The sequence below is a fragment of the Microtus oregoni genome, unplaced genomic scaffold, assembly GCF_018167655.1.
Source record: "Microtus oregoni isolate MIOR12 unplaced genomic scaffold, Mior012 000036F_ref0000092, whole genome shotgun sequence".
In the NCBI taxonomy this organism is placed as follows: domain Eukaryota; kingdom Metazoa; phylum Chordata; class Mammalia; order Rodentia; family Cricetidae; genus Microtus; species Microtus oregoni.
Window position 1 is genome coordinate 27,355,717 of NW_024543095.1, and position 11,533 is coordinate 27,367,249.

The 11,533-nt window shown below is 51.1% G+C and overlaps 1 protein-coding gene and 1 long non-coding RNA gene across 2 annotated transcripts in view; both read left to right on the plus strand.

Annotated features, from left to right (window-relative positions):
* LOC121432890 overlaps positions 1 to 1,724 on the plus strand; it is a 41,023-nt gene extending 39,299 nt beyond the window's left edge. The window contains exon 2 of the mRNA XM_041631060.1: positions 1,410 to 1,724. Within this exon, the coding sequence (XP_041486994.1) occupies positions 1,410 to 1,512 (103 nt within the window). The 3' untranslated portion in view covers positions 1,513 to 1,724. The remainder of the gene's footprint in view (positions 1 to 1,409) is intronic.
* Positions 1,725 to 2,944: 1,220 nt separating this feature from the next.
* Positions 2,945 to 9,214, plus strand: LOC121432891. Its single transcript, XR_005972246.1, has 2 exons — positions 2,945 to 3,735; positions 8,540 to 9,214. It is a non-coding gene; the product is annotated as an uncharacterized LOC121432891 (long non-coding RNA).
* Positions 9,215 to 11,533: the final 2,319 nt, after the last annotated feature.

The window sequence follows — 11,533 nt, forward strand, 5'->3', positions numbered from 1 at the left end:
CGGGTTCATCGCGGGACAACGGTGACGGGTCCCGTCCGGACCGCGGGAAGACGCGACGGGTCCACAGCGGGACGACCTTTTCTCACTCTCACCGGAGTCAAAGGAGAAGACCCAGGCAGAAGCAGAAACGCTACTGACGCCAAGCAGCCGGCCGCTGGCGTCGATGTGGCGCCCGAACTCAGCGTGTCCCGTCCTGACCGCCGGAAAACGCTAAAGGGTCTGGTCCGGACTATGCGACGACGAGGCGGTTCCACCGCGGGACGACGCGGACGGGTCCCGTCTGGACGCCTTAAAGTTGCGGCAGGTCCATCGCGGGACCTTGTGGCGGGTCCACTGCGGGACACGGTGACAAGTCCCGTGCGGACCGCGGGATAAGGCGGCGTGTCCACCGCAGGACAACGCGTCGGGTCTACCGTGGGAAACCGTGGGACCATGCGGCAGGTCCACCGCTGGACAACGGTGACGGGTCCCGTGCGGACGCCCGGACGACGCGGCGAGTCCACCGCGGGACGATGCGGCGGGTCCACCGCGGGACGACCGTTTCTCACTCTCACCGGAGCCAAAGGAGAAGACCCAGGCAGAAGCAGAAACGCTACTGACACCAAACGCAGTTCAGCATGCCGGCTGCACCGCCGGCCGCTGGCGTCGCTGTGGCGCCGGAACTCAGCGTCAAGGCGATTCCCGGGACACGGAGCTAGCACTAAGGGGTTCCCCGACTACTGTGTCGCTGTCCGCGAGTGCGCGGATTCGTGCACGGAGCCGAATTCTCATCGGACGTCTGCTCGTCCGAGCTGCAATCCGACGGTGATTTTCAAAAGGCGTCCTTGATTTACTGCCACTGTCCTTTCGTTTAGAGACCGGTATCAAACTCTGTATGTAAGGCTGCTGCGGAAATCGATCCGCACGGCCAATCCGACGACGTGGACCGGTGCGAGTCCGCAGCCGAGGATTTGGGCCAGCGCGCAGCCGAGGACCGCTCCGAGGTGCTGGGGGACGGGGGCGTACGGTGGGTATGGGTCCGCAACAGATGAGCGACCGAGGGGACGAGTGCGGAGCCGGCGACAGGGACGAACGGGGTGAGTCTGTACACCATACCTTAGGTCAAGTGGCTGCGGTTTCTATTCTGAAAAGTCCCAATTTTCTGACCCCGCCTTCCTTCAAGACTATAAATACCCAGGCTTGGAGGAGCCTGTAGCAGGCTCTGCTGCCTGCTACAGTGCAAGCTCTGCTGTCCTCCCGCTGCAAGTGCTGCTCAAGCGATGGAGACGATGACGGAGCACCGGTTCTGGAGCCGACCACCACGGGGGCCAGTGCAGAGCCGACATCGACGCGGGCGAGGCCGAGGCCGAGGCCGGAGCCGACGACGTGGTGTGCGAATCTGCAGCCGCCGCCGCCGACCTGTGCGGGTCCGCCAAAGCCGACGGTGGGGGCGAGGATGGAGCCAACGACGGGGTTCCAGGCTGCAGACGACGCCTAGGCCGACGCCGACGACGACGCCGACGACGATGCTGACGACGATGCCGACGACGGGTGCAAGTCCGGAGAGCGTTCGTTGCCTAATATGCTGCCTGCTGTGCTGTGTGGCTGCTGCACACCGGTGTTCCAGAGCAAAGACCCTTAGAGAGCTCCGGGAGACTTTCAGCGTTTCAAATTGAGCTCTATGCTAAGAAGATCCTTGCCTAAACCTAGCCAGGTTGTCTTCAGTGCAGCCGGTTCCTCTCAAAATAAACACTTCAATGTGTTTTCGGTGGTCACTGTCAATTCTTAATTACTTAATACATAAACGTAATTTACTTGGTTGTAACCGCGCCAATTCTCAAAGGTACTGACCACACCCACCCCGAAGCTCATATTTCTAGGATTCCTGGAAAGGCTGGTGTGGGGAAAAGGGTGGTCTTTCCTCAGGTCCACAGGTGAAACTGGTGGGTAGGCACCACCTGGGTCTGGTGTGCTGTGGCGTGTCGTGGGTGGGGGGGGGAGTGATGAGGAAGTGCTAGCCAATAGCAGAAAGGCTGTTGATGCCAGTCCTCAGCTCAAACCCCAAGCTGCAGGCCTGCCACTTCCTTGCAGCCAGCGTCCCTGAGAGTCAGGCACTGGGCCAAGTGCCACTTTGCGGTGCACAGCGCCCCATCCTGCAGTTTTCCACGGTTGCTGCGGAATTCCATCCCTACCGCGTTCCCTTCGACGGGAGACAAACGGTGCAGTACAAGAACCCTCTGATGCCATGGTGCCAGTTCGCACCCTATAGCGGTCAGGAGGACGCGGTTTCTTTCCCGTGTTCGCGTCCTCTACGTTCGGTTCTCTGTGGTTTCTATACACGCCGCTGTAACTTCACCCGATCCCGTTCCGTAGCAGATTAAGTGCCAGCTTCCGTGGGCAAAGACACGTTTTTGTCGCGCAAGGGTACCAAGGCATCCGACTAGAACCGCGTGGAAGACGACGGATTCGGTGTTTGCGCAGCCCCCCACCCCCGCACCCTCCCCTGCGCCGAATCTCCTTCTCGCCGGCGGTGCATTCCCAGCGCCAACGGTGTTGGGGACATTCTGGACTCAGGACTCGAGTATGGCCCTGTCTCCGACGGCCTTTTTCGTCGCCTCCTTTTGTAGCGGTCGGTCTCGACGCAGCTAAGGACCCTCCGCGTGGACCCACTGCGGTCAAATGCCGGGCCAAGGCTACCCGACCATTTCTCACTTTCACTGGAGCCAAAGGAGAAGAACCAAGCAGATGCAGAAACGCTACTGACGCCAAACGCAGTTGAGCATGTCGGCTGCACCGCCGGCCGCTGGCGTCGCTGTGGCGCCGGAACTCAGCGTGTCCCGTCAGGACCGCCTAAAAACGATAAAGGGTCCGATCCGGACGTTGGGACGACGAGGCGGGTACACCGCAGGACGACGCGGACGAGACCCGTCCGGACGCCCGGACGATGCGGTAGGTCCATCGCGGGACCATGTGGCGGGTCCACCGCGGGACACGGTGACGGGTCCCCTGCGGACCGGGGGGATGAGTCGGCGTGTTCACCGCGAGACCGTGCGGCGGGTCCACCGCGAGACCGTGCGGCGGGTCCACAGCCGGGCGACGTGGATGGGTCCCGTCCGGACCGCCGGATGACTCGGCAGGTCCACCGCGGGACAACGCGGCGGGTCTACCGTGGGAAACCGTGGGACCATGCGGCGAGTCCCCCGCTTGACAACGGTGACGGGTCCCGTCCGGACGCCCGGACGATGCGGCGGGTCCACCGCGGGACGTCCGTTTCTCACTCTCACCGGAGTCAAAGGAGAAGACCCAGGCAGAAGCAGAAACGCTACTGACGCCAAACGCAGTTCAGCATGCCGGCTGCACCGCCGGCCGCTGGCGTCGCTGTTTTGCCAGAACTCAGTCTGCGCCGGATACTGTACGTCTAGAGGCCGCGGTTTCTTTTCTGAAATTTCGCCATTTTCTGACCCCGCCTCCCTTCATGACTACAAATACCCAGGCCTGGAGGAGCCTGTAACAGGATATGCTGCCTGCCCCAGTGCAGGCACTGCTGTCCTCCCCGCCCAAGTGCTGCCCAAGCGATGGAGACAATGGAGCAGAGGTTCCCTTGCAGACCACCAAGGAGGAGAGTGCGGATCCGACCACAGGGGCGAAAGCGCTTCCATAGAACTGTTGGAATCTGCTGCAAACTAAGGGGGCGTGCCCGGATCCGACCAAGGGTTTGAGTCCAGATCTGACGCAAAACTGCAACAGGTGAATGGGGTGAGTGTGCAGCCAAGGACAGGTGTGTGTTCCAGACCCAGAAAGGGTTCTGGTCCAGAGCTGACAATGTTTATGGGTCCAGAGCAGAGGGCAGAGATGATTGTGGAGCCTATGATGGAGGCGAGGTTGGAGCCCAGGAACGGGGACCCGTCTGCGTCAGATACCATATATCAAGACGTCATGGTTAAGGTGAATTTGGCAGGCAATTGATAGAGCTAGAAAACATCATTTTGAATGAGGTAACCCAGACCTAGAAAGATAATCATCACATGTACTCACTCATAAGTGGTTGTAAAACATAAAGCAAAGGAAACCAGCCCACAAATCACAACCCTAGGGAATCTAGACAACAATGAGGACACTTGAGAGGCTTACATAACTATAATCTACATGGCAAGTAGAAAAAGACAAGATCACCTGGGTAAGTTGGGAGCATGGGGACCTTGCCAGAGGTGTGAAGCAGAGGAGAAGAGGTAGGGAGGGGAGCAGAGAAAAATATAGAAATCAATAAAAATCAATAAAATAATAAAAAATGAAAAATAAACTTTTGGGAAATGACACAATGATATTCAACAAATGGTTCTTAAAAATTGAATAGCCACAAGCAGAATGCACCTAGCTCTCACTCTGTATGACCCTATAGGGGCACCATTCAACACAGATCAATTCTTCCTATGGAAGTCAAAACTCTAAAGGTGGCAGATGAAAAAGTACCCCAAACTCGCAGGATCCCTCATGGGCAAGCACTTGCTGAGCAGGACTTCAGCACTAAGACATAGTGCTACCAACTGCAAGAGGGACATCGTGAAACTGAAATTCTCAGGTCCAGCAAAGGCAGTGGTCTAATGTCCACCGAACAGAAGAAACTCTTTGATAACTTTTCATCTGGTATTGTATTAGTGTCTACAATCCACAAAGCACTCAGCCTTTAAAAAAATCTTTTTAAAGAAACTCTTTGTCTCACTTACGTTTGATTTCTATGTGTATTAGTGTTTTGCCTGAATGCTTGTCTGTGTGTGGGTGTCAGATGCCCTGGAATTGGATTTACACAGTAGTGAGCTGACAAGTGTGTGCTGGGAATTTAACCTGGGTCCTCTGGACAGGCAGCTGGTGCTCTCCAGGATGCAGAAGTCACTTATCAAGGAAGAGAACATGGGATGACCCAAACAACAAAAGGTCCAGCAAAGTGATCATGTCATTGGCAAAGGCAGCAGCACAACTGTTATGTTCACCGTTGCTAGCCAGCTGAGAGAGGCGCTAATACCACTGAGATCCATGTTTTCCCAGTCAGAGCGGCAGTCAGAGCGGCAGTGGTGGTCATCAAGAGAGCAAAGAAGAACTAATGCTGGGGAGAAGGGGAGGGGGTATCCGGGCCAGCAGGATGCAAAAGGTGGTCCCTGATAAGCCTAGGGGAGAGCAATGGAATAGCAAGAGACAGGAGAAGTGATGGCAGGACAGTATTTCTGATCAAACCGCCCTTTATTATTTCCTCAGAAGCTGTTACACAGCAAATGGGCAAGGGGAAGGGGAGATGTGTCAACTCTGTTGGAATTCAGGCATGGAGACATCCCACGTGGAGACATCCCATGGTTTAGGCTGCTCTGCCAGCTGCTTCAAGGAAAAATACAAGAGACAGAAAGAAGATACCCTCCTCTTTTCCATGTGTGAGTTCTTCTGAGGATGGGGAGTCAGAACAAGAAGTTTCAGGCATTGTAGAGACACAAATTCTCTCTGTGGCAAAGTGGGTTGACAATCAAAGAAAGCAATTATGTCTCCAAACCCCAACACTCAAGGTTAGGTCTGAGTTCCTTGGCCATGTAGCTTACAGAAAGAATCACAGGATCTGATAAGCACACTGAGAAAATAAAGTTGCCAAAGGAAATTTAAATGAAATATTGTGTATAAATAAGAAAGAAAACTAGATGGTTAGCTAGACCACTTGTTTACGGTTTGGTAGCGTGGCAATAGGACAGGAATCTGCTACACTGGAGCCACAGGAAGCTCCCTGCCAGTCAAAAGACCTGGCTGAAAGGTGCTTGACTTGCTTAAAATTTGTCAATGGTTAATAGAAGAATCATTGCTTTGGGGTGAAGTTGATATTACACATCTTAATTAATGCAAATTAATACTAAGAAAAATGTTTAACCACTTGTGGGCTCCTGAAAAAAAATATATAACTTATGATCATACTGTGAGTTTTCTTGTGTAAAAATACTGTTTTAGGGGGCTGAGAGATGGCTCAGAGATTAAGAGCACTGACTGTTCTTCCAGAGGTCTTGAGTTCAATTCCCAGCAAGGACATGGTGGCTCACAAACATCTATAATGAGATCTGGTGCCCTCTTCTGGCCTGCAGGGGTCCCTGCAGGCAGATGCTGTATACATAATTAATAAAATAAATCTTTTTTTAAAAAGGATACTGTTTTAGGAAAATATGAGTTGTGGTTGTGAGGTTATCTTTCTTTGGTTAGAAACTATTGTCCAGAGTGGTATAAAGGGGATAAAAGAACAATCAAGAGACAATTAAAAGAAAGAGAAAAATAACCCGAATTGAACTTTGTTCCCTGAGAGAAGTCTCCTGGGTGGGTTTAGAGGCTGACCCCACCTCTCCTGTCCAGTGTCTCTGGCCTGCTGATGCTGGACTTCAGCCGTTCGCTTTGCTGGACCTTTTATAGTCTGAAATGGTTCTGTGTTATCTTCTTTAACAAATGAATTCTGGGGCTTGTAGAGATGGCTCAGTGGGTGAGAACACCAGCAGCCTTTACAGGGGACCTAGATTCAATTCCTAGAACACACATGGCAGCTTCCTTCTGTCTGTAACTCCATGTCCAGGACTTCTGACGTCCACCTACAGACCAGCATTCACACAAAACACCAACACACATAGAAATTAGAACTAGTAAAGAGAAAGAGTTTCTTACAAAATATTTTTTAAAATCTGAGTCCTTGGTGTGTTGTAGACAATAATCCTCTGCCAGATGAAAGTCATCAAAGAGTTTGCCCATTGTGTGGGCATTTGACCATTTCCTATACTGGACCTGAGGTTCTCAGCTTCATGACATCCCTCTTGCCATCGGTAGCACTATTTCTTCAGTGCTAAAGCCCTGCTCAGCAAGTGCTAGCCCATGAGGGATCCTGCACTTTGGGTTATTTTATCTGCCACCTATAGAGTTTTGGAGTTCATGGGAAGAATGGATGTGTGTGAACTGGTGTCCCCCAGGGAAACACCAAGAGGGATCTACTTGCTTCCTACTTGTGGTATTTAGATTCCAGGTACCATTTGTTGAAGGTTTTGTCATTTCTCAAAAGCTAGTTTTTGCTGTTCAGTGGCAATGCATGACTTTAATCCCAGAGGCAAAGGCAGGTGAATCTCTGAGGTCAAGGTCGGCTTCTTTCAGGGTAGTGGATGCGACCCCGAGAAAACTTGTCCTGGAAATAAAAATCCATCTCAGGGAGCCGGGCGGTGGTGGCGCACGCCTTTAATCCCAGCACTCGGGAGGCAGAGGCAGGCGGATCTCTGTGAGTTCGAGGCCAGCCTGGTCTACAAGAGCTAGTTCCAGGACAGGAACCAAAAGCTACGGAGAAACCCTGTCTCGAAAAATCAAAAAAAAAAAAAATCCATCTCAGGGTCTGGAATGCCTCACAAAGACCCTCTTATGGTGTACTAAACTTAGACCCTGAAAACCCAGAGGGCAGGCAACTTCTTATGACCTATTTTTCCCCCACAGCTTCCCTGATATTAGGGCTAAGCTTAGGCATCTAGAGAGAGGGTCCCCTTCTCCCACAGACAGAATCTTAGCACTGGCCTTTAAGGTGTACCATGAGAGATGAGAAAGCTTGTTAACAAAAGTACCAGATGCTGACCAAGGGCATCCGACCCAACTCAGAATCTACCCAGGATCCCTTGCCCTCTGGGGCTCGAGGACCACCTGGTCCTTGTTTCAAGTATGGTCAAGATGGACACTGGGCCCAGGCTTTCCCTAATCCCCATAGGCCATATAGTGTCCAAAGCGGCAGCAAGAGGGACACTGGTCAGTGGATTGCCCTCGTGTACCTCATGGCATGGGGACATCAAACACAGACCACCCTCAAGCCAATTTCCTAGCCCTGGCCATGAATGTCTGAGGATACTTGGGTCTTCTTGATCCAGCCACTGTCATCTCTGACAGGAAGCCCTGGGTGGACATGATGGTATCAGGGTGATCCAACTCCTTTTTCTTGGATATTGATGCCACATACATGGTCCTGGGGAAGTTGAGGACCCACTTCTTTTCATCTCCCTATTGTTGGAGTAGGGAGACAACCTTATCGACCTCATCAGATCCCACTACTCAATTGCATTTTCAGGGATATTCCTCTCATTCATTACTGGTAGTACCAACCTGTCCTGTGCCCTTCCTGGGAAGGAATCTCTTAGCCAAAGTAGGAGCTTTTCATTTGCTCCCCCTATTCACCTGACACCAGATTCACCAACAGTTCCTCTCCTCCTCCTCCTAACTGGTTCCTGGTGTAGGAGGTCCTTCTGTCCATGTGTTGCTTTCATTGTCATCCAATTCCAGGACCCCTTGTGGTCCATCACTCACTACTCACTCCCACTCCAGAGCCTTAAGGGGCCAGTGCCTATCATCTCTGACCTTCTAAGAAAAAAGCTACTTTGCACACCTTTTCTCCTTTCAGCACTCCTATACTTGTAGCTAAGGAACCTAACAGGACCTACCGCCTAGTTCAAGACCGCCAAGTCATTAATTCTGCATTCATCCCACTTTATCCCATTGTGCCTAATCCCTACACCCTTCTTTCCACCAGCTCCTCAGGGACCTCTCGCTTGCTCGGTTGTGGATCTCAAGGATGCCTTTTTCTCTATCCCTCTCAGCCTCATGCTGCCGCCTAGACCGACCTTGACACCGCTCACCCAGACTGTCCTACCACAGGGGTTCCAGGAGATCCCACATCTATTTGGCCAGACCCCAGCTTCTGACCTACTCTCCCTGTCTCTCCAAATCTAAACTCATACAGTATGTAGATATTTTACTTTGCAGTCCATCCTTAGAAATTAGCCAAACTAATACTTCTGCTCTTCTAAATTTCTTGTCCAGCAGGGCCTATAGAGTCTCACCGCCCAAGGCCAAAATGTCCACTCCTCGGGTCACCTACTTAGGACTAACCATTACCCTAATTCACAAAGCTATTACTTTAGACAGAAAGAACATAATCCACTCTCTTACAGTCCCTTCTACTAAGAGGAAATTTTATTGTTCCTAGGAATAGGTGGTAGAGAGGGGACTTAGCTATCAAAATTGGGAAGAACTCAATCTGGGAGATTTTTTGCATAGGGATTTCATTCCTGCTCTTGGTAGAGTCCTCCATAGGCTCAATTCAAAGAAAGCAAAATGGATTTAGGAAGCTTCCCTGACAGCAATGACCAGTTATGTCCGATGCAAGACTTAGACTCTTTAAAATAAAATGATTATTAAACATTTAGCATGTGTTGCTTGCTTAATATTATTTCTGTTGGTTGTAATTTTATACTTGATATCTGTTTCTATTGTATATAGTTTTGAATTGGGTTTGGATCACTCTTATTTAGACAAAAGGGGGAAGTGATGGGGAATCTTTGTCAGCCAATGGTCTTTAAGGGGTGGGACCAAGTCAGGGCGTGACTTTTGGGTTCCCACACTACACAGCAGAGCTTGGCCTTCTCGTTCCTGTTTCGTGAGTTTGCCCCTTATAATAAAGAAAAATATAACTGGTCTATCTCATAACTAGCCTGGTATTTCTTGATCCAGGATAATTCATCAGCCTGCATATACTTTTGACCATCTTAGGTCACACAGAGAATAAAAGGAGCCCTAACAGGGGTGTGACTTCTCCACAGGGAGAGAATGGCCCATGAGAAGCCCCATTTCAAGCTGGGGAGGTCTGGGGCACAGGGAACACACCTAACCTTCTGCCCAGCAGCAAAAGTGGGACCAAGGGTGACTTTGACCTCTGCACGGTCTCCTCTCCGGGCTAGCAGCTTCACCAGGACAGGAGGGTGGGCATATTGATCCAGAAGCATGATATTGGCAGAGTCCTCCTGGTACCTAATGGTCCTGCCTGTGTAGACTCACAGGTTGGTATCCTCAAATTCAACTGGGGTGGTCTCCCCTGTTTGTCCCTCAAATGGACAATAGAGCAATAAAATCCCTTCTTTCCCAATATCTCCATTTGCTCCGGTAGCAGCCCTAAGCTTACCTGTGGACTGGTTTACCCCCAAAACAACCATCACAACCATCCCCTTTCGGGGATCCCAGCTCCTTCAAGTGGGATGTTTTCACTTAAATTGACGCTGTGGCCCCTAGGTACCGTAATGCAGATAAAGGTCCAATTTTCCTGCTTTCTTGGATCTTTTTCCCTCCCGGCCCTCCCGTTATATGAGGCAACTCTGGGCCCCCTCCATGAACCTCTTCTCAATGCTTTCACTAAGCCCTTTCAAAAACTGCAACAAGCTCTGCTCCAGGCTCCAGCCCTTCATCTCCCAGACCTAACTCATCCTTTCTCCCTCTGTGTATGGGAAAAGAAGGATATGCCCTTTTCTAGGGCATATGTGTTATGTTCTAGGTACCAGCTGGGGCTTTCCTGTGCATCTGTAGCATACCTGTGGCGAAAACTAGACCTTACCACCTACAGATGGGCACTGTATGTGCTTTAGCAGCTGCTGAGCTCCTTATTTGTGAACCAAAAAAACTAACCTTTGGGTCACCCACCACTATCTTCTCCCACCCCAACCTGTCCCATCTCTGAACCCTATAACGGCTTACAAACCTTACCTCCTTCCTGAGTTCTTTCTCTCCAAGTGGCCCTAGTAGAAGATGCCACACTTACTTTCCAATCCTGCCCACCCCTCAATATCTCAAATCTCCTCCATCAACCTAATACTGACTATTCCTCCATCTCATTCCTGCATTGAAGCCCTTAAGGAACTACTTCCCCATCCTTCACACATACAGGAGGGCACACTGCCTCAGGCCACTTGTACCTGGTACACAGATGGCAGCTCCTTTTTACATGAGTGGGCCCAAAAAGCAAGCTTTGCCCTGGTATCAGATACTGGGGTGGAGGAGGCACAGTACTATCCGCCCATACTACTAACCAACAGGCTGAATTAATAGCTTTCACCTGTGCCTTTCAGTTGACACAGGGTTGATCCCTAAATGTTCTTACACAGACTCCAAATATGCTTTTCATATCCTCCTGTCCCACGCTGCTATCTGGAAAGAGCATGGGCGACTTAACAACAAAAGGAGTACCCATAACTAACTCAGGCCCAGTTGTGGCTCTGCGAAAAGCCTCCCATCTCCCCAAGGTTACTGGGATTATTCACTGCTGGTCTCATCCGAAGACAGCTCCATTATCTCTAGGGGAAACAGCCGGGCTGATGAGGCAGCTAGAGCTTCTGCCCTCCAAGGCTAGATTCACCTCACCCACTGCGGGGACTCCACCCACTGCAATCCGCATCCTCACAACCACCCCCTGACACTCGACAGATTCTGTCCTAATAGACTCTGTCTCATTGTGTCAAGGCTCACCTCCAGCCCACTCCTGGCTTGCATTTCTTAAGAACTATCTGCAAAAAAAAAAAAAAAAAAAAAAAAAACTATCTGTGCCTCCTATAAAATCTATCAGATGTCAGTCCCTAATCCCAGGTAGCATAGCCTCCCTTTTCCTACCCAGGCCAGGGACTCTCTCCCAGGGACTGACTAACAACTTGACTTTACCCACATCCCCACAGTCAGACGTGGGAACTATCTCCTGGTATTA